This window comes from Macrobrachium nipponense, chromosome 37 (genome assembly GCF_015104395.2).
Source record: "Macrobrachium nipponense isolate FS-2020 chromosome 37, ASM1510439v2, whole genome shotgun sequence".
Lineage (NCBI taxonomy): Eukaryota > Metazoa > Arthropoda > Malacostraca > Decapoda > Palaemonidae > Macrobrachium > Macrobrachium nipponense.
In genome coordinates, this window is record NC_061097.1 from 49,878,670 (window position 1) to 49,903,669 (window position 25,000).

A 25,000-nucleotide genomic window follows, 5' to 3' on the forward strand; every position below is an offset into this window, starting at 1 on the left:
TATATATAGTATGTATGTATGTATATATATATATAAAGTAAATGAGCATATAAAATTTGTATATATATATATATATATATATATATATATATATATATATAAATATATATATTATATATATATATATATATATATATATACATACATACTTACATACTATTTAACATAATTCATTCGTTAGGTAATATGCATATGTTTCATACATTTTTTTTAAACACTAAGACTTCTACTACCAGGGGGTGGCTCTGGAAAAAGACAAGACAATGGCAACTGTCACATTCATACTTCAACTGCTAATAGAGAGAGAGAGAGAGAGAGAGAGAGGAGAGAGAGAGAGAGAGAGAGAGAGAGACAGAGAGAGAGAGATGCTTACTTCCAGCATCAACGTCAATAATATGGCAAAACACCGACAGAAATTCCAGTACCCAAATCCAGTGCGAGAATGATAACAATAACTTTTGAATCTCTTCCTCAGTCAATAGCAGAAAATGACATATAGAAAAATAATTATGGCACTGTAATCACCCAATCTATAACGTTGAAAATACTAAATAGATAACATTTATTGAACGGCAATCATTATACACTACGTACTAGCAATAAGAAAGCCACTCCATGTATAGGCACAATAATAATAATAATAATAATAATTAATAATAATAATAATAATAAAAATAAATACAAATAAATTAACTAAATAATAATAATAATAAAAGAATACTGTTAAAAAGGATGGCAGAATTAAGCGAGTTGATTTTATATATTGTTTTTTCTATTTTCCTTACAATTCGCTTCTCAGGCTCAGCGATGTTTCTGAGTAACTGGCCAATATTCATATTGGGAATTTTCAAAAAATTGTAAATGCTGAAGGAATCTTTTATTAGAACAGGATATCAGGTCTTAAAAGAGGGTCTTCTACCGAAATAATAATAATAATAACAACGGGACTCGCTTCTCCAGAGACGCAGTGCCGTAATCTCCTATTCTGCCCAATCACCCGACCTCCTTTGTGGTCCTTAATTTGCACCTTTTGAAAAATACCCGGTTAGGAAACAGAAATAGCCTCTCCCCTTGCCAGGTGACGCTAGGTCACGCTCGGCGCGAGTTGCCGATTAGCAATTTCTCTAACCCCCGCGATTCGAAGTCCTCATCTACTCAGCGTATTTTATCGTGAGATTTAACGAATAGCGTTCTATATTGCTGTATGGATTTGTTTACAGTGAAGTAACGCACTTTTACATGCGATGGACTGAAAACGAATGCGTAACATATAGAAAATAAACGACAAGGTTTTGATGAGGGACGAAGAAAAAAAAAACACACTTGGCAACCGTCCGCATCTTGTTTACGAGCGCGGATGAAGAGAATGAACTCCGACGAGGTCACACGGCGGACGGAAGAACCGGGACAATAGCTGCCACGGATAAGGAAAGGTATGTATGAGGGGAAGTGGCCTCGAGTGTAAGGAGGACAGCCAGAGAATAAAGGGAGAGAGAGGGAGAGAGAGGATGGAGGGGCCCTGATAATAACATCAACGTCAGTCGTCTTTGCTCTGCTTCGAAAGGAAGGAGGTCTGGCGTCTCCAGAGTGAAAATGATTACGATGCAGGATAATGAAACGTCATAAATGATCCTTGACAAAACAACAATAATAATAGTAATAATAATATCCTTTATTCAGCTCAGGGCTATGTAACAGAGATAACAATGTAGAAATAATACGGTTACACTAAATAAAGATGGAATAATAATAATAATAATAATAATAATAATAATAATAATAATAATAATAATAATAATAATAATAATATCCTTCAATCAGCTCGGGACCATGTAACAGAGATAACAATGTAGAAATAATACGGTTACACTAAATGAAGATGGAATAATAATAATAATAATAATAATAATAATAATAATAATAATAATAATAATACTCAAGTCAGATCTCATCACCATGATTTGCTTATCCAGGCGCCTTTTCCAAGGAGGTTGCTGTTTTGGTCTCTGTTGGGTTGGTTGTGCTGGTGGTGTTGGTGTTCGAATCCCCATCAGTTCTGCTACTAATCTTGCTCCTGCATATGCCAAGTTATTTGTTTCTGTGATAATGGTGGTGTGTATTATGCCCATTATTTCATTGACCTCACTTGTTTTCTCCCTTAATTTCTTGGTGTTGTAGGCTTTCATGGGGGGGATCTTTGTTCTCTTTGTATCTGGCTCCATCCATTGTCTAATCTTTTCTACCCATTCCGTCCTCTCTGTTACTTCGTCGGTGTTTCTTCGTGTGTCGTTGTTTGATACCTCATCATCCCTGCCGTCTTCTGTGGCATCGTCTCTCAGTTCGTCTTCGTGTAATTCGTTGCCGTGTGACATTTCCCTTTCCAGTTTTTCTCTTTCTGTTGGGGAGGGCCAGTTCTTTTTCTTTATGTTCCTTACTTGGTCTGCCAGCCTCTGCTCTGTTTGGGGGGTGTTATTCCTCTCATTCCAGATGTTGACCAACCTTCTTCTATATCCTCTCTCCGTCGGGTTGCTTCTGATGTAGCATCTCCATATTTCCTTATTTTCTTCTCTTGTCCATTTCTTCCTTTGGTTTGCTTCTGTGTAGCATCCAATCAGGCTGTTGGTTACTGTCGTTGTGGTGATCAGTTGCTGGATGACGACCTCCAAGTACCTGACCGTCTTCCCCTTCAACTGGGTTGAATACCTGGCTGCCGGACGAAGCTCCCCTGTTGCCAGAGGTTCCATTTACGTCGTTGTCGTTTATTCCTTCATTTCTTAACATCATTGCTGAGTTTTGCTATTTAACCCATAGCTGGATCCTACCCCATCAGGGATAGGTACTCATTTACAGCTGAGTAGACTGAGGAAATTATGGTAAAGATCCTTTCCCAAGGAATCAACGCCGAGGAGAGCGGTCACCCATCCAACGACTGACCAGCCCCAATGTTGCTTAACCAGTCCATTGACGACCTAACCCAGCTCAGGGCCATGTACATACAGAGATAACGATAAATATTGGACAGCTACTTTGTAATACCAGCGTGCCAGAAAGACAAATCATAAGGAGAACTGAAAGAATTTTGTATAAAATCAATTCTGTGAATTCTGCCATTATTTTTGAGAAAATAATAATAATAATAATAATAATAATAATAATAATAAAATAATAATAATAATAATAATAATAATAATAATAATAAATCGGTTTTTTGCGAACTCAAGAATTAAAAGCCCAATCCTTTCTGTCGATTGAGACTGCGAGTTACCTGGCGTCACACCGGCCCAGGGTTCACAGACACCGATCAATTAAGAATAATAGACACGACAGGATTAAAACAGATTCAATAATACCACTTAAGTTTCCCAAAGAAGACGGAAGAATAAAAATATAACGACAAAAGGAATGAAATGAGAGGTGAATAAAGAATAAAAAGAACCTAAAATAAAAATACGTTAAAAAGAAAAAAAAAATCGCGTAGGGATAAAAAAAACCTTTTTCCGAGTTATAAAATTTCCCGTAATTGGAATAAAAAACTAATTTGCATCGATTGAAGTAAATCGTGGATGAAAGATCCCGATTTGCAAATATAAAAAGACAGTTTACTACGACCTCGAGGACGGTATACATGCGTGCGTATGCATATGGATATAAATATACGTATTCATATTCATGCATTTGTATGGATATACATATATGATTTTATATTTTATATATAGTATATATACTTTACATGTGTATTTATTTATATATATATATATATATATATTATATATATTAATATATAAGATATATATATCATATATATATATTATATGTATATACATAGTGTATATATATATATATATATATGTATATACATATGTGTTATATATATATATATAGTATATATATATATATATATATATATATATATATATATATATATATATATATATATATATATATAGTAAATGAATCAACCCAGCTTCACGAATACAAACAAATGAATCAATGAAAAAAAATACTCATGAAGTTTGACATACGACAGACAGAACAAGACAAAGAGGAGGCAGACAGACAGACAGAGGTACAGACGTCCAGGTCATTCATTTAAAATCCCCCTCATCAGCTCACCGAATCGCAAGAGGGGTCATCACTAAGATAAAAAGAATAAAGTAATAATAAACAGATAAACAAAACCGCAAAACCGTATTCAATCTCGTTTCCATAAGTTCCCCTTATTTCCCTCTTCGCCGTAAGTGACCTCCATCATTACCAATAAATCATTCGCTTCCCCTCTTCTTCCTCCTCTTCTTCCTCTTCTCATTAAGTCTTTTTCCCCTCTGTTGCAACCTCTCTCTCTCTCTCTCTCTCCCCTCGCATGCAAAGCGTGTCACAAATGAGTTATGCAATTGATCGGGTTAATATCTTTATCAGGCGGAAGATCTGGGATGGACGCTGATTCCACCAATAATATCCAGTGATATTTCTCCAAGAGGTTTTCCCCAGATTAAGTCTGTGTGGGATTCCTAGTCGACGTGTGCTAGCATATGTCGACATGCGTGTGGATTGGGGAAGAGAGAGAGAGAGAGAGAGAGAGAGAGAGAGAGAGAGAGAGAGAGAGAGAGAGAGAGAGTTAGTTAGCATTGGTGATATACTGTTCTTTGCGAGTTTAGAGAAAAATAGTTTGACGGAAATTGTAGATGAGAGAGAGAGAGAGAGAGAGAGAGAGAGAAGGAATGTTATGCATTGGTGATATACTGTTCTTTGCGAGTTTAGAGAAAAATAATTTGACGGAAATTGTATCTGAGAGAGAGAGAGAGAGAGAGAGAGAAGAGACTGAGACGAGAGGAGAGAGAGAGAGAGAGAGAGAGAGAGAGAGAGAGAGAGTGAAATGGTGAAAAATGATACAACATAAAAATATAAGAAAGTAGTATTAAACACTAGAATAATCATAAGGAAAACAATATGCAGAAAAAAAATAATATGGAGGGGAAGTCTTTGGATAACAAGAAAGAAAAAAAAAAGATAAACATAAAGAACAATGGGGAAAGTAAAACTTCAAAATACGTTAATTACCACGAAAAAAAATCGAAGAAGGTAAAACTTCAAAATACGTTAATTACCACGAAAAAAAATCCGAAGAAGGTAAAACTTCAAAACACGTTAATTACCACGACAAAAAAAAATTGAAGGAAGTAAAACTTCAAAATACGTTAATTACCACGAAAAAAAATCCGAAGAAGGTAAAACTTCAAAATACGTTAATTACCACGACAAAAAAAAATCCGAAGAAAGTAAAACTTCAAGAAGACGTTAATTACCACGTCAAAAACTGAGGAATGTAAAACTTCAAAACACGTTCATTACCACGACAAAAAAAAAAAAAAAAAAAAAAACTGAAGAAAGCAAAACTTCAAAACACGTTAATTACCACGACAAAAAAAAATGAAGAAAGCAAAACTTCAAAACACGTTAATTACCACGACAAAAAAAAGGAAGAAAGTAAAACTTCAAAATACGTTAATTACCACGAAAACAAATAAATAAATAAAACCTGACTGGACTTATAAAAAAAATTCCCAAAGAAAAATTGATACCTAACCAAACCCCGGAGATAAAAAAAAAACAGCAATGAAAACTGAAAAGCACAAAACAAACGAAGAGGAAGAGAGAGGAGGAGAGAGAGATTAGAGGAGAGGAGAGGAGGAGAGAGAGGGAAAAATACAAACAAAACTGTTTTTTCTATTTTTTTTTCTTTTACTTCCGAAAGACCAGCGAAGGGATGAAACAGAATTGGTCAATAGAAACTGTAGGAAGCTGAATGGAGGCAAGGGAAAAATGACTTATACAAAAATCAAAGAATGAATTCTTCGATACACTGGATAAAATATTGTATTTCGACGCGCGTGTGCGTGTGCACAATACGGGTAAGGGCAAACAAACAAACAAACAAACACGCACACACACAAACATATATATTATATAATATTAATATATTATATATATATATATATATATATATATATATATATATATATATATATATATATATCTAAATACTGAATGTATATGATGATGAAGAGAAGAGAGAGAGAGAGAGAGAGAGAGAGAGAGAGAAAGAGAGAGAGAGAGAGAGAGAATTTCTTTTCAGTAAATGACCTATTCTTCAGTCAGGTAAACAACGCCAAGCTCTGGAGGCAATGTTTCTGAGCACCTTCTTAGCGGGGGACGCCGCTGAGGTGAAAACATCTGCTAAGAAAGTGAAAGTATGCTCTCCCTCTCTCTCTCTCTCTCTCTCTCTCTCTCTCTCTCTCTCTTGCTTATAAGGGTGTCCATTTGTCACTATCAACTCTCGAGCAAGTGTCAGGAGAGAGAGAGAGGGAGAGAGAGAGAGAGAGAGAGAGAGAGAGAGAGAGAGAGAGAGAGAGAGAGAGAGAGGAATAATTTTATGTAGATTGGGTTTGCTACTAAGGTACTTTTTTTATTTTTCTAAGTAACACAAACGTTTTCTTAAAAGTTCGTTCTGTAAATCGCAAATGCATTCCTAACTGTTTGATCTGTAAAAAAAACAATTATTTCTCGAACATTTCTTATGTAAGTCACAAACGCCTTCTTAAACGTCTGTTCAGTAAAATATAAGGCTTTCTTTAACGTTTGTTATGTAAGACGCTAACGATTTCGTAAACGTTTGTTCCGTAAATCGCAAATGTTTTCCTAATGTTTGTTCTCTACAACAAGTGTCTTCCTGAACGTTTGTTCTGTAAAATACAAAGTTTTCTTAAAACGTTCCTTCTGTAAAACGGAAAAAGTGTCCTTAAACGTTTATTATATATACACAAACGTTTTCCAAAACGATTATTTTTTAATAAACAAACGTTTGTTATGGAAAACAAACATTTTCATCAACGATTGTTCTGAAAAACACAAACGTTTTCCTGAACGTCTATTCTTTTTCCACACGACCCAAGGGTAAGGTTATATCAAGATGTTCCAGTCATCCTTTTTTCCCAGGAGAATCTCCAGCCAGCATTCCAGAGGAGAGAGAGAGAGAGAGAGAGAGAGAGAGAGAGATTCCTTGAGGGATAAACATCCGGCCAAGGAACTTTTTGAGGAGGAGAGAAACCTGCTTATGGCGGAACTAAGCATTTCTTAGGGTCCTATTATTCCTCTCCTGCGGTATCCTTTAAGCCTTCGCCCTTTCTTCGCCGTCTCCTTCAACTCCTCTCGGATCCTTTTAGGACATTCTCAAAAGGAAGGATTAGAATGGGGGGAGAGCTTCCTCCTCCCCCATCCTGAGAGCACAAGTGTGGGAAAATGTTCCTTAAAGAAGTTATAATTAGAGACCGAATCACCTTCCCTCAAAATTTTGCTCGAGTCTTGAGCCAGAATGACAGATTTGATTAAACTGAACCTTAAGCACTACGCGCGTACGGATAAAAATCCCATGCCCACCTGACCATAAACCAGTGGTTATTGTTTCCGATTTCCGACCTAATATACCAAGGAGTTTAGTGCTACTGACGCGAAAGGCCAAGATAAACCATCGAAAGGGTTGATCATATAGACCAAAATATTGATATGAAGCCCCGGGCTCAAAGGAAATGATTTCTGAGTAAACAAAATGCTTATAAAAGCCAAACGATGTTCCTGCTCTTGTTATTAGGACAATCAGTTAAATTACTAGTTCACTAAAACATGCGATTATGAATAATTCAGAATTTAAATTCTACAAATGTGTTTCATTATTATAGTACACGAATACAGTATATATAGGGCTGTGTATACATTCCAACAAGCAGCATGAATATGAATTATGCACAATGTATTTCGAAGAATAATCGTCAAAGCATATGCAATCATTTATAGAGAAGTCAGTGTAAATGATCTTAGAAGATTATGAAAATTTTTTTTTCTTAATGCTTAGCACTTTTGTAAAGTAACTTTTGCTGTGAATTCTGAATTTACCTTTAAAATAAGGGCATACTTGTAAATATGAAAAGAAAATTAGCTTTACTTCACTTCAAAGAAAAATAATGAACGCCCATGCAGAAGATGCTATACAGCGTGAATTATATTACAAAAGCATTGACAGCTTCACTTACATCATCAATAATAATAATAATAATAATAATAATAATAACCAGGTTCTCGTAAGTTCTCGTTTGTACATATATATATATATATATAAATATATATATATATATATATATATAAATATATATATATATATATATACATATTATATAGTATAAATTTCTAATATACACTTTCTCTTACACCACTGAAATTCTACACAATTTGGTCACATGCTAATGCGAGAGATTCTTATGAATAATAATAATAATAATAATAATAATAATAATAATAATAATAATAATAATAATAATAACACGATAGGAATGGGCTTAACTAACATCATAGAACAGTACTCGACACAGACCAGAGGAATAATACTATTCGTAATACAGAAAAGTACAGAACAGTCCTAGAAGTTTGGAACACAATATTATGGCAACTCAAACAGTTTAGTGCGCCTATGGTTCATTTAAACGGCCATGATAGCTTCTTTGAACCTTTTATCAATAAACGAGATGGCTATTTGTTAGTCCGTCCGCCCTTTTTCTGTCCGCCCTCACACCTCCAAAACTGCCGACGCTAGAGGGTTGCAAATCGGTATGTTGATCATCCACCCTCCAATCATCAAACATACCAAATTGCAGCCCTGTAGCCTCATTAGATTTTATTTCATTTAAAAATTAAAGCTAGCCATGATTGTGCGTCTGGCATCGATATTGGTGCAAAGATAACACAGGCCACCACCAGGGCTGTTGCTGAAAGTGTAGTGGGTCGCAGCTGGAAGTTTCATGGAATGGCCGAGAGTTCCACATGGCATTAACACGCTGTACGGAAAACTGGATTGCGCCGAAGGGACTTCGGCGATTTTTTTTTTTTTTTTTTTTTACTTTTTTTTTAAAGTAACAGAACGAATGGGTTTCCCCCTTCAGTGATAATCAAACATTTCGCCTTCCTCTTTCTCTCTTATCTATCGCAACATCCTTTTGGATTTGGGTGAAGTAACGCGGAAGAACATCCGTTTACGCGTGTCGTAATCAATTCAGCCTTTTTTCTCTTATTATAAAGCAGGATATCTCCACCGGATAAAGGCTTTTCCCAAAAACGCATCGAGCGGGGAAGGCACAGAATATAAACGGTAAACAGTAAACGGCAAATAGACGGTATAAACAACGCAAAAGGAAGTAGTACCGTTTGGAATGTGGGGTGGGGGCGATATCTGATAAATGAGGTAGAGTATAATATATGCAGGAAAAGAACATATATTGATTTTAATGTGTATGTGCTTCTTACGATTACAGATTACAGGGTAACTTATTAAAAACGTTTCCAGAAATGCAAAGATTCGTATTTCTAAATGATTAATTTTGCTACTGTCTCACACAACTATTCCATAGTTCAATAATAATAATAATAATAATAATAATAATAATAATAATAATAATAATAATAATAATAATAATAAGAATAAAAATAGTATCATATGGACTTACACGGCCTATGGCACAGTTCACTTATTGTTAATACTACTACTTCTGCTACTACTACTGCTGCTGCTACTACTAATAATAAAAATAATAATGATAATAATAATGTTAATAATGACATATTACTGTCTTACAATACCTATGGCATAGCTCATTAATAATAGTAGTAGTAGCACTACTAATTATTATATTCACATTAATAATTATGCTAAAGTTAATAACGATAACACATTACATTCGGTAAAAAGAATAACAAATCAATTATTTCAATTTCACTGATATAAATAAACCTTTATAAAACATTAAAAAAAATAAAGTACGAACGAGAAAGCAAAAAAAAACAGGAGATTACAAGTCCACAAAAGTCAACCCAACGCATCTGTTTCAGCGGAGATAAAAGATTAAGCAAAAAATAAACAAACAAGCTAACCTAACAAAAGAAACAAACAAACACACACACACACATACGCTAGTTTATCATCGCGAAGGAAAAGGAGGTTAGACAAACCTTGCCTTCCGACAGGACTTGGAACACATACGACACAGTTTGTATACAAGTTTCCGATAAGCAGAATCCGCTGTCACAAAACAGGGCTATTTTTTTTTTTTTTTTTTTTTTTTTTTAAGGTCCGTTACAGATAAGTGAAGGGGCAGGTTTGTATATACTTAGTCTCGCTGCCTTTCAGGATAAACACGGAGTTTACAGTGAATCACACTGTGTTTATTTTTTTTTTCTCTCTCTCACAAAACTGGGTTGCTTTACAGATAAGTGAAGGGGCAGGTTGGTTTTATGTACTTACTCTCGCTGCCTTTAAGGATAAACACGAAGTTGACAGAGAGACGTTCATTTTTTATTTTTTTTAAATTTTTTTTTTAGTTGAATGAATCACAGTTTTTTTTGAGTTGATAGTGTCTCATACAGTCTTCCTTGAGTTGACAGTGACTCACACAGTCTTTTTTTGAGTTGACATGAGTTACACTCTTTTTGAGTTGACAGAGACTCAAACTTTTTTTTTTATTGACATGAGTCACAGTCTTTTTGAGTTAATAGTGACTTACATAGTCTTTCTGAGTTGACAGTGAGTCACACAGTCTTTATTGAGTTGACAGTGAGTCACATAGTCTTTCTGAGTTGGCAGTGAGTCACGCAGTGTTTTTGTTGTGGTCCGTTTTTTGTTGTTGTGACAGTTGACTCACATAGTTTTTTGTTGTTTGGAACAGTGACTCACATGTCTTTTTTTGCGTTGACAGTGAGTCACAGTCTTGGTTTGAGGTTGACAGTGAGTCACATTAGTCACAGTTCTTTTTTGAGTTGACAGTGAGTCACATAGTCTTTCTGAGTTGACAGTGACTCACACAGTCCATTTTTGAGTTAACAGTGACTCACATAGTCTTTTTTGAGTTGACAGTGAGTCACATAGTCTTGTTTGAGTTGACAGTGAGTCACAGTTCTTTTATGAGTTGACAGTGAGTCTCAATATGTGTGTTTTGTTTAGTTGACAGCGAGCCTAACTGCCTGCTTTTTTTTTTTTGAATTAACAGTAAGTCCAAATGTTTGTCTTTATTTTTTTTTTGTGATAAATCGGGTACAGGAATCGCGTAGACACTTGCGAAGCCTAGATACGTGTTGAGAAAACAATATTTTTACACGATAAGAACATGGATTGACTTTTGTGAAATTATTTTTTGACCGAGTTGTGGTTGGAGTGGATCTATTAAACCGTAAAAAACTAAGAGACTTATTATGCACATGACCAGTAAGAAATATGCATAAACTATACGATGTTGAGAATATTATATATATAATATATATATATATCATATATATATATATATATATATGTATATATATATATATATATATATATATATATAATTACATATAAAAAATCTAGAAAACATATTCACAGAACGTGACGCGTAATAATTACGCGTAATTGACATGTAATTCATGGACACACTTGTAATGAAATCAGCTCTTAATGAGTTATGTATTACAATTTCACACACACAAAATAAATAAATAAATACCTAATTCTGGTCATTTGAAAGCTAGAAAATAACAAGCAGTTGTAAGAAATCCAAGTTTTTTTTTTTTTTTATTTAAAATGTGATGTACTTTAGCTCAAACTTCTCCCAAAAATGAATTCCATTTTCATTAAGATGATTATCACTGTTTTTTTTTTCTAAAATCTTGATTTAGATTTAATCTTAGTATATAACTATCTGTTGATTAACATTACATCTAATTCACTTATCCTTTTCTAAAGCTCTCCTAATACAAATTACTCTTCTTTTTCATAAGTTCGCTCTCTCTTTCTCTCTTTATAACACACATGTATATACATATGTAATAATATATATATATATATATATATATATATACATACACACATATATTCCTCCTATACCTACATTCATCTTGTTCTTTTAAAGAGCAACAGATTTTATATTTAGTTTTCAACTACAAAATCAACTTGGAAGCTCCCAGTCTCCGACGCATTGCGTATTATATTCCACAACCTAATAACACCATGAAGAACCAAAATAAAATACCATTTACGAATAAAATATAATCTATTGAACTGATTAGCATGCACCCCCTAACTCCAGATACAGCATTTGTTACTGTATTCGTCTGTTTCTGAAACGTCCTTGAATATATGTATTTGTAGTACACACGCAGTACAAGTATAATTTAATTTATATATTACATCAGTGATATACATTATTCTCTCTCTCTCGTTCTCTCTCTCTCTCTCTCTCTCTCTCTCATACACGCGCACACACCCATACCCACTAATACACATAAACACAAACACACATATATGATTATATACACAAGAATATATAATTAGGGACAAGACTACAAACAACAAAAATCCCTTCATGGCTACAGCAGCGGTCAATGCTCTATGTTGCTAAATAGGTCAATGATAATAATAATAATAATAATAATAATAATAATAATAATAATGGAAAACAAATCCACAGTTATGCAAATGTACATATATTTCAGTTTAAAAACAATTTTTAAATTTAAATATATGTACATTTATATAACTGTGGATTTGTTTCTCCATTTGAATACTCGTGCTGCTATGAGGATTTTTTAATAATAATAATAATAATAATAATATAATAATAATAATAATAATAAAACCTTCGTGTTGTATCAAGGGTTGACTTAATCAATGGAAACTTAACGCCCTATTAATCCCATCAAGCTCCCTATATGAATAAGGTTTTTTTTTTTTTTTTTTTTCATTAATTTACCTTTTTTATTTCTTAATTCTTCCGAGGTATAAATATTGACCGACCATTCTTCGAGAAGATATTTTCATGAACATCGTCTACAAATTAAAATGAATTCAGGGGAGGGGGGGTGGGGGTGAGGGATGGTGCGAGGAGAGGAGGAGGAGGAGGAGTGTTGTGGGTAGGGGGGGGGGGAGTGTAGGGAAGGGAGGAGGAGGAGGAGGAGGAGGAGGAGGAGGAGGAGGAGGAAGGTCTCTCCTTCATTGTTCTTCATTGTTCCTTATTGTTTGTTTAATCTAAGAACTCTTTTACGCCCTTCGCTCTTATCACCTCGGGGAGACTTAATGAAGGGGGGAAGGGTGGGGAAGGGGATGGGGGAGGGGAAGGGGGTGTGTGTATGGGAGGAGGGGGGGCGTCGAGTATAATTGGGAGTAAACTGTTATGCAATTCTCTCTGAAGAAAGTAGACATATATACACACGAATATATATCATATTACATATATATATAATATATATATATATATATATATATATATATATATATATATATATATTTATATATATATGTGTGTGTATATAAGGTAAAAAAATCACAGTATATGTATGTGGCTTCATTATATAAGCGAATACCACAGGAAGATGATAGGCAGAAGGTCAGTACCAAGCGCTTTCGCCTTTATTCAGGTATTGTGCCTCGACAACAACAATGCCTGTATATATATATATATATATATATATATATATATATATATATATATATATATATATATATAAAATGCGTCTTGTTGTGATCAGTTTCATTTCTACCTATCAAACAACAGCTCTCGGGTTGGAACCCAGGGGCAGGATGAACGAATAAGCAAACTCCATTTAAAATAGCTAAGCGATAATGCCATTCATGAAATTAGTGAATATATATTATCTGACTTTCAGATGGAAATTGAGTGAGCGTCTAAGTTCATCAAAATCTCAAGACGATGCAAATAAACGAAAACTTAAATTGAGAAAAAATGATAGAATAAAAAATAAAAAGCTTCACCTCACATACATGATGACATTAATGAAAACACTTCACTTAACTGAATACTAAACAAACAACGAACAAACACGAATGTTTAAATCAATGAAAAAAAAACTCATTAAACTATAACTGATAAAATCCGGCAAAAAAAAAAACAAACAAACATAAACATTATCATATTTAGCAAAACTTCACCTAATTGCCATTAAAAAAACACAACGAAAAACCCAATCACTAAATTTTAAAAACTTTACTATACAATCCCATGAAAAAAAAAATATGGTTAAAAAAACTCACCCACCTCATATTACACAAACCCATTTAAAAAAAATGTTTATTAATTTAAAAACATCAATAACAAGAAGAACCAAAAATAATAATAATAAACAGGAATTTATCGTTAACTAAATTTTGAAGTAATGCAGCTTTAGCAATTCCATTTTCGCTTACTCGGGGAGTAAGCCTACAAGATACTTTGTTGTTGTTCTTGTTATTGTTGGTGTTCCTTTTTTTTAGGGATAAACTTCACTGTACATCCAGCCTCAGTGTGCTATAACAATAATTCATTTACACATTCGCTTATGTATGTATGTATGTATGTATGTATGTATGTATGTATGTATGTATGTATGTATGTATGTATGTATGTATTATGTACTCTCTTGGCGGTCATAAAATTACGATGCAAGATGCGTTGTTTGCGAGTCAATGTATACAGACACAACATAAATCATCTATTTATCTATATTTATCTGCCCTGTGTACGTGTGTGCAAGTGTCCGATTCGACACACGAACTTATGTGTGTGTGTGTGTGTGTGTGTGTGTGTGTGTGTGTGTGTGTATGTGTGCTGTGTAGAAACCGGAGTATATTTACAGATCACAATAATCGTCCGATACTTTCTCAAATGCAGTGAAAATGCACACACACACATATACATACATACAATACATATATATATATATATATATATATACTATATATATATATATAATATATATATAGATATATATATATATATATAAATATATAGATATAGTTATACAGATATATATATATATATAATATATATATATATATATTATATTATATATATATACGGAATTTTCAAGTAAAACAACTTGATATTTTTCAAGTAATCTATGATACTGGAAGGGGGGTGGGAAATATTCCCATTTCAGTACACAACACGATTCCACAATCCGGTAGACAAAGAATAATAATAATAATAAATAAATAAGGATAGTAATTCGCCAACTTACCTGGGGGAGGCCCTAGATGGTGATTCATGGCTGCCAAGTTGCACGATTTGGGTTAGTCACCCCTTCCTCCCTTCCTACAGCCTACGACCTGAAAGAAAACGAGGACAGTGAGTCGACCCATTATAAAATTTGTGGTGCATCGGTTTCTCTGCAGATTACGCCGTCTCTGTCTCATGTGTGTCAATTCAATTGCGTATCAAGGCTCACGAGTTTGGTTTTTTAACTCTTGAATGTGCATTAGAGTCTATACTGTAAATTACACATTTTGTGCATTTATGTGCAAATATATGTGCATTATATATATATATATATATATATATATATATATATATATATATATATATATATATATGTGTGTGTGTGTGCGTGCGTGCGTCTGTATAAATATACATATAATATACATTTATATATGCATATATATGATATATATATATATATATAATTTGCGTTTATATATGTTATATAATATATTATATATTATATATATATATATATATATATATGTATATAGATAATATATATATGTGTGTGTGTGTGTGTGTGTGTGTGTGTGTGTGTGTGTATGTATGTGTATAATTAAAAATGAGTTGACATTTACAAGGAACAAAACACGGCTGTCAAACACGTCCCAGGATGCTTCCACTGAAATAATAATAATAATAATAATAATAATAATAATAATAATAATAATAATAATAATAATAATAATAAAATAATAATAATAATAATTCAAGTTTGAAGGGATGCATAATCACATTTTTCTGTCGATATCTTCTCAAATTCCATACGTAGCTTTCATGATCGCAGTGGTCAAATACTTATATAAGTGTCCGATTACATAAATCTGCTGATGATATAATGAACCTGGGTGGCCCTAATTGGTCTGCAGGCTCGAACCACCCATGTTAAAGCGTAAGAGAACCAATTAACAATACTGGAATTATATATAATAATAAATAAAAAAAAAAACAAATATATATACATAATATATTATATATTTGTATGTATGTTATATTTTTGTCTAAATTAAATATATATATATATATATATATTTATGGGATAAAATATGCATACAAAAAATAATATACATATATAATATAATAATATATACATATAATATCATATAAAATACACACATTTATATAACATAAAATATATATATACTACATAAATTATATATATACACACACACACACACACACACACACACACACACACACACACACATATATATATATATATATATATATATATATATATATAGATATAGATATATAATTAAATTTCTATACATTACATATTTATGTATATATAGATATATACTATAATTCTAAATATACGTATTATATAATATATATACATGTATATATACATACGTATATATAGTATATACAATACATCATATTCATCTAATGTGATTACTTACTACGCAATAAGTCACCATTCATTCAGCAGTTAAAGTAAAAAAAAAGTGTCATTAATTATCGAAATAAAACGCAGTTAGTTATAGCAGTGATTACGGGAAGTCTGGTTACGATCGGTAACGAATTATAAAAATTCATGGAAAAGAAATAAAACCAAATTATACAATCGCCATCTATCGGTAACAGAATACATAACGATAGATATTAGTTGCAATATAATAATAGTCGTAGTAGTAGGCATCATTAACCAGCAAAGAAATAAAAAGAAATTCCCACACTTTAACATTAAATATATATATATATATATATATATATATATATATATATATATATATAATTATAGTCATACATATTATTTATTTATATAATCATAAGGCCATAAGTATTTATTCATAGTTATATATACACACGCACATCCACACAGGCATATAGCTATATAGTGAATCGAGAGAGAGAGAGAGAGAGAGAGAGAGAGAGAGAGAGAGAGAGCCGCACAGGAGAGAAAAATAGGTTTTACTGTAATTTGATAAGAAAGGGGGAGTATCCTTGGGTCCCGCCCTCCTGCTTACCAAAGCTATTACGACTAATAATACTACGACGACTACGACCACTACGACGGCCACGACTCCTCCAGCCGCCGAGACAGGCGCCTTCATGTACTGGGGAGTCCTTGTGCGAAGAGAGAGAGAGAGAGAGAGAGAGAGAGAGAGAGAGAGAGAGGCAGATTACAACGGTATCGGCTTGTGCTATTACTATCTTGACAGGGAAGAGGTCCCTGTCATCAGTCTCTCTCTCTCTCTCTCTCTCTCTCATTGTCTGTCACCTAATTAAATCTGAATTCCTTCTCTCTCTCTCTCTCTCTCTCTCTCTCTCTCTGTCGTATCTCATAATTCCATGTAAGTTTTCTTGATGAACAGAAGTCCAAAGGAGTCTCTCTCTCTCTCTCTCTCTCTCTCTCTCTCTCTCTCTTTTAAAACAAATTTTCAAATGAATGAACGAATGATAATAGTAATCATCATCCTTATCGCCAACCCCAGAAGTTTTAAAATTATTATTATTATTATTATTATTATTATTATTATTATTATTATTATTATTATTATTAATGCTATTTTGAATCAAAATGAGTATTCAAACGAATACAAACAAGGTACTGACACACACACACATATGTATATAGATAGATAGAATAGATATAATTCACACAATATATATAGTATATATATATATATATATATAGATATAGAGAGAGAGAGAGAGAGAGAGAGAGAGAGAGAGCGCACGTCATTTAACAATACCACCCACAAAAAAAATTCCGCTTAAAAGATAAAAGAAAATAAAATAAGAGAGCAGTTATGACGAAGCAACGCAAAACCACACTTGGAAGAGAATGATAAAAGATTAAAAAAACATAAATAAAAATAAAAATGAAAAAACAAATGAGGCAAAGGAGTCTCCATCACACGATAACGAGCCAATCAATCTAGTGCAAACAACATTAGATAAGGGGCAGTCAGTTTACAACCTCATTACCAATAAACAACAACAGCTATAGAAAGTGGATCCAAGTTTCTCCTCTCGCTCGCCAGTTTTTCATATTAGCCTTGGGGCGGCGGGGTGGTGGTAGTGGTGGTGGTGTGGGGGGGGGGGCGGAGGGGGGGGGGGGGGGGAGAGGGGGGGGGATGAGTTTTGCGAATTCTCTACTAGATAAACCACGCTGGGTTTAATGGAAGTGTTGTAATTTCAATAAACCACTATTTTACGCTGATGCAGCTAATTCCTATTTCCAATAAACCACTATTTTACGCTGATGCAAATAATTCCTATTTCCAATGAACCACTATTTTATATTTTACGCTGATGCAGCTAATTCCTATTTCCAATGAACCACTATTTTACGCTGATGCAAATAATTCCTATTTCCAATAAACCACTATTTTACGCTGATTCAAATAATTCCTATTTCCAATAAATCACTATTTTACGCTGATGGCAAAATAATTCCTATTTCCAATAAACCACTATTTTACGCAGATGCGAAAATAATTCCTATTTTCAATAATCCACAAGTCTTCCACAGATGCAAATAATTGCTATTTCCAATAATCCACTATTTTACGCTAATGCAAATAATTCCTATTTCTAATAAACCACTATTTTACGCTGATGCGAAAATAATTCCTATTCCAATAAACCACTATTTTACGCAGATGCGAAAATAATTCCTATTTCCAATAAACCACAATTTTACGCATATGCAAACCATTCCTATTTCATATAAACACTAAGTCTTCCACAGATGCAAGTAATAGGCTTTTCCCACACACCACAAGTTTAAAGCAGACACAAGTCAGTCTGATACCAAATAAACCACAAGGTTTATAGAGGTGAAAGTGATATACTCAATAAAGTATTAAGTTATATGTAAGTAATTCTCATTACTAATGAACCAAAAGTCATAAAAACTCCAAATAAACCACAAGACTGTGCTGTTGGAAGTATAACCAATAATATATACTTGTATGAATCTTTCTTTATAAACTGCGAGATGATAATAATCCTTATGTATGACCAACCAAAAGGTTTTTAAAGAAAAGAGTTTTGGCCGATATTTGTCAAACAGCATCGCCAATAAAGTAGAGGGAGAGAGTTTCATTACAGTTGAATATTTCTCAAAATAAAAGAAAAAAAAAATCCAACTCTAAAAATTGATGATGGATATTCGATATTTGTCGAGGATATTTGGGATCCAAGATTTACAAGTATAATAATAATAATAATAATAATAATAATAATAATAATAATAATAATAATAATAATAATAATGGGTTAGGTCGTCAATGGACTGGTTAAGCAACACTGGGGCTTGTTAGTCGTTGGATGGGTGACCGCTCTCCTCGGAGTTGATACCTTGGGAAAGGATCTTTACCATAATTTCCTTTTCCTCAGTCTACTCAGCTGTAAATGAGTATGTACCCCTGATGGGGTAGGGTCCAGCTATGGGTTTAAATAGCAAAAAACTCAGCAATGATGTAAGAAATGAAGGGAATAAACGACAACGACGTAAATGGAACCTCTGGCAACAAAAAGGGGAGCTTCGTCCGGCAGCCAGGTATTCAGCCCAATTGAAGGGGAAGACGGTCAGGTACTTGGAGGTCGTCATCCAGCAACTGATCACCACAACGACAGAAATCAACAGCCTGAGATTGGAGCTACAGAAGCAAACCAAAGGAAGAAATGGACAAGAGAAGAAAATAAGGAAATATGGAGATGCTACATCAAAAGCAAACCCGACGGAGAAGAGGATATAGAAGAAGGAAATTGGTCAACATCTGGAATGAGAGAAATAACACCCCCTCCAAACAGAGCAGAGGCTGGCAGACCAAGTAAGGAACATAAAGAAGAAGAACTGGCTCTCCCCAACAGAAAGAGATGAATAATAATAATAATAATAATAATAATAATAATAATAATAATAATAATAATAATAATAATAAATATTCTTTAGAGTCAGATCATAAGAATGAAATCCATACCTTCCCAAAATAACATTGAATATATCTGCCTCGGTACAGAAACGCAGATGCTCTGTTGAAGAGTCAGCTCATAGGTATAAAATCCACAGCTTCCTAAAATTATATCAAACATATCTACCTCGAACCAACACACACACCACACACACACAGCATATATATATATATATATTATATATATATATATATATATATATATATATATATATATATATATATATATATATATATATATATATATATATATATATACAGATGATCCACGATGAGCCTATCACATCATGTACTCACACAGATAAAACATATTATAGTTCAATAAATGACTCACAAAATTTAGCTTTTTCTCAATACACATGGGTTTACTCTATACAGAGGTAATTTGAAACAGATTTTGTTGTTGAATTTTTTTTGTCTTTTTTTGTTTTGGTGCTATATACATTAAAGAAAATAGCTCATATACAGAAAATATGCGCACAAACGTATATTGAGTTTAGATTTCCATAATGACAAACAAAATATCCTGAAACTGTAACGTAACGACAATGACTTTTGCAGCTCAGTTGTGTATAGGGTATCAGGTGGAGTGTTTACAGTAATGGGATATCCCACAGAGAGAGAGAGAGAGAGAGAGAGAGAGAGAGAGAGAGAGTTGGTTTGTGTGCAACGTGTCTTTTCTTACTATATCCTTGGAAATGTACAGATATAAAAGATGAAGACGAAGAAAAAGAAGAAGAAGAAGAAGAAGAGAGAGAGAGAGAGAGAGAGAGAGAGAGAGAGAGAGAGAGAGAGAGAATGTATTTTTACATACCAGCACAAACAAGAAAGAAAGAGAGAGAGAGAGGGGGGGGAATGTATTTTTACATAGCAGCACGACCTAGAAAAAGGAGAGAGAGAGAGAGAGAGAGAGAGAGAGAGAAGAGAGAGAGAGAGAGAGAAGGTTACTGATAGTATTTCTTACTAATGCCATCACACACACAGGCACGAGAGAGAGAGAGAGAGAGAGGAGAGAGAGAGAGAGAGAGAGAGAGAGAGAGGGTGTCAAAGGTATCCCCTTCTACTACTAATGCCAACAGGCACATTGACGGCGGCGCAAGTGCCACATGGCACCTGACACCGAGCGTACGATAACATGGCCCTTTCTGGAGAGGCGAATCTCATTTTCTCTCTTATCGGACCCCCAGGAGAAGATAAATGCCTTTTGAGCCTAGTTTCGTCTTTTTTCTTTCTTTCCAACATATTCTCCTTCCTTTCTTTCTATTATATTATTCTTTCTTTCTATTATATTTTCATTCCTTTCTTTCTATTATATTATTCTTTCTTTCTATTATATTTTTATTCCTTTCTTTCTATTATATTCTCATTCCTTTCTTGCTATTATATTTCCTTCTCTTTCTTTCTTTTATATTATCCTTCCTTTCTCTCTATTATATTTTCATTCCTTTCTTGCTATTATATTTCCTTCCCTTTCTTTCTATTACATTTTTCTTCCTTTCTTTCTCTTATATACTCATTCCCTTTTTTCTATTATATTCTCCTTCCTTTTTTTCTCTTATATTCTCATTCCTTTCTTTCTCTTATATTTTCCTTCCTTTCTTTCTAATTTATTTTCATTCTTTCTTTCTATCATATTCTCATTTCTTTCTTTCTGTTATATTCTCCTTCCTTTCTTGTTATTATATTTCCTTCCCATTCTTTCTATTACATTATCCTTCCTTTCTCTCTCTTATATTCTCATTCCTTTCTTTCTATCATATTTCCTTTCCTTCCTTTCTATTATATATTTCTTCCTTCCTTGCAATTATATTTTCATTCATATCAATCTCATTAATCCTAATTATTACCAACAAATATTAATAAAAATAATAATGGGAAAATCTATTAGGCACCTGATGCATTGAGAGCAAGAGCCCGTGCCAGTACAATGCTGAATATAACAATCTTACAACAATGAATCTATTATCATTAGTATTATTACCACTATTTATTATTATTGTTACTGTTGTTTCTGTTGATGGTTCTATAAAAGTAAAGCATTAACATCTACATTAATTATGACTGACTAGAAAATTATTATTATTATTATTATTATTATTATTATTATTATTATTATTATTATTATTATTATTAAGAGAATTTAGAAATACACTCACCAGTACTGGTCAGTTTACTATCATTATTATTATCATTATCAATAATAATAATAATCATCTTGATCAAAGGCGCTAAATATAAACCAAATTTATTTTATTTATTATTATTATTATTATTATTATTATTATTATTATTATTATTATAACTATCATCATTAATAGAATTTAGAAATACATTCACCCCTACTGGTTAAATTACTATTATCATTATCAAAGTAATCATCATGATCAAAGGCACTAAATATGAACCAAATTATTATTATTGTTATTATTATTATTATTATTAATAGAATGTAGAATTATTATTATCATCAGTATCATTATCAATAATAATAAGTAATGATCCTGATGAAATGGGGGTAAATATTCTAACCATCCGCGTCGCCAGCAAAGAAATCCGAGCAATGCAACGTCAGTAATCGGAGCAGGAAGAACGACATCCGGTGCCAGAAAGCAATGAAAAACCCAGATTAATTATAAACTGATATAATATCTTTTGAGGGTAAAATCCCAAATCTCTCATTTGCAAAGCAAAGGGTAATTCCGTGAGGGTGATTCGAGGACATAAAATGACGCGTTCCCGGCTTCCTGGTTTTGCCAGGTATACATACAACGAGATTAGAAATAGGATTAAGTCATTTGTTACACAGACGCATACATAATATACATACATATTATATATATGTATTTGCATATGTATACATATATTTACTATAAATATATATATGTATATATATGTGTGTGTATATATATACGCGATATATATATATATATATATATATATATATATATATATATATATATATATATATATATATATATATACACCGGGTGTTTCGAAATTAGGAGGCCCCCTCCCCCCCACAGAAGCAACTGGAAAGTTAGGAAGGTTTCTGCTGTAGCCTATCTCCACGTACATTATCTTAAGTTTCTATTAAGCTATTTTTCATTTTACATTTCTAGTGTTTTCAAATAGAGTGACGGAATTAGATACAGCCATGGCTACGACTCGGAGAAATCAGATGGATTGACCGAATCCGGGCTATAACCTTCAGAGAGGCCAGGGATGCTGGCGCATCCTTCATTTCACGTTCCTGGATAGCTAAATACATTAAAAGAGATGAATCCTTTGTTAAAAGAAACTGGAACAAAAGTCCATATGACTGTCATCGCAAAAAGAGAGAGAAATTTGGAAGGCCTTCAGTCCTTTCTCAGGAGTCACAAGACATCGTAGCTCAGGCAGTGGGTAGACCATGAAAGCCTTTACGTAAATTGGCGCTTGAACTAGAAACAAAAAGGGGAAATAAGAGAAGTTACTATGAGTTGAAAAAAATCTGTATCAAGCCATTTCATGTTATCAGCAAGCCAAACATCACTCACAGAGAGAAGACTGTGCATGGTTTTGTGGTTCATTTCTGAAAGATTGGGATGAAGCTGACTTTCTCCATGTTGCCGCATCAGATGAATTCTACAGTTACACAGTCAGGAAGCCAAATCATAAAAATGACGTCATTTGGTCTGCAAAGTTGGATGATATCAGCGATGACGTGAAATTTCCTGAATGTTTGGGAATTTTTCTCTGTTTCAGAGCCAAACGGTGCATGTGGATCATCAAAGAAAAAGGACAGTCATGGAATGGCGAATACAGAGATACTGTGCTTACTGGTGGAGTATTTACTTTCCTCAAAGATACTGAAAATTTGTTATCTGTTGAAGAAGTCACATTTTTGCATGATAAGGCACCATGTTTCAAGGCTCTTCGAAACAATGGTATCGATTTCTTCTCGTCAAGTGAATTTCCAGGTAGCTCCCCTGAGGTTAATGTGTGTGAAAACACTGGTAGTATCTTAAAGGATCGTGTTGAAACGCGCACAGTGAACTATGATAGTATATCGAGCCTCGACGAACTGCGAAGAGAGGTGACCGAAGTGCTCAGGGAAATGGAGTTTGAGTCTCTGCTTTTTTGCGATTTGCTGAAATCATACCCCTCAAGAATGCAGGCTGTGGTACAGGCAGATGGAGGCCACACAAAATATTAAATACTCAGAGAGAAACTTAAATGAATACCTGTTCTGAATTACTTTTGTTTCTGCCCATATAATTTTTAGTTTATGCTGTAGAGGGGGGATCTAATTTCGAAACACCCTGAATATGTATACATACTATATATATATATATATATATATATATATATATATATATATATATATATATAATATATATATAATATATATATATACACGCACACACATACATACACACACACAAACACACACACACATATATATATAATATATATATAAATATATATATATATACTATATAATACAACGCACCAGGAGAAATATCAAGGTACATCAAGGTATTCTTTGAACTCAGGCTGTTTCGTGGTTATGTGTAGCATAGAGGAATATATATCCGAGGTATTATCAACCATAATAAATCTAGTTATTAAAGAAAAAATATAACAATTTTGTAAAACAAATTCTATATATATATATAATAGAATCTACAAGTTACAATTCACCGGACGTATCTCCCTTGGTTGCTATAGCTGCTGGTTAGCAATGAACTCGGTTTTTTTTTTTTTATAAAAGAAAAGGCAAAACTATTGTGCCGACTTTGTTTGCCCGTCTAAATTTTATTCTGTCCGCCCTCAGATCTCAAAAACTACTGAGGCTAGAGGGCTGCAAACTGACATGTTGCTCATCCACTCTCCAATCATCAAACGTACCAAATTCCAGCCCTCTAGCTTCTGCAGCTTTTATTTTATTGAAGGCTAAAGTTAGCTATAGCAGTGTTTCTGGTAAAC

General features: G+C 33.3%; 2 protein-coding genes across 2 annotated transcripts in view; one reads left to right on the forward strand and one right to left on the reverse strand.

The window, feature by feature from the left end:
- The window catches only part of LOC135209256 (homeobox protein prospero-like), a gene marked incomplete in the record, with an annotated part of 1,606,906 nt that overhangs the window by 342,829 nt on the left and 1,239,077 nt on the right, over positions 1 to 25,000 (reverse strand). Inside the window, 1 exon segment of the mRNA XM_064241965.1 lies at positions 15,082 to 15,169. Coding sequence (XP_064098035.1) covers positions 15,082 to 15,109 — 28 coding nt within the window.
- The window catches only part of LOC135209376 (octapeptide-repeat protein T2-like), a 22,060-nt gene continuing 19,817 nt past the window's right edge, over positions 22,758 to 25,000 (forward strand). The window contains exons 1-2 of the mRNA XM_064242073.1: positions 22,758 to 22,789; positions 23,777 to 23,958. Of these exons, the coding sequence (XP_064098143.1) occupies positions 22,758 to 22,789; positions 23,777 to 23,958 (214 nt within the window). The remainder of the gene's footprint in view (positions 22,790 to 23,776; positions 23,959 to 25,000) is intronic.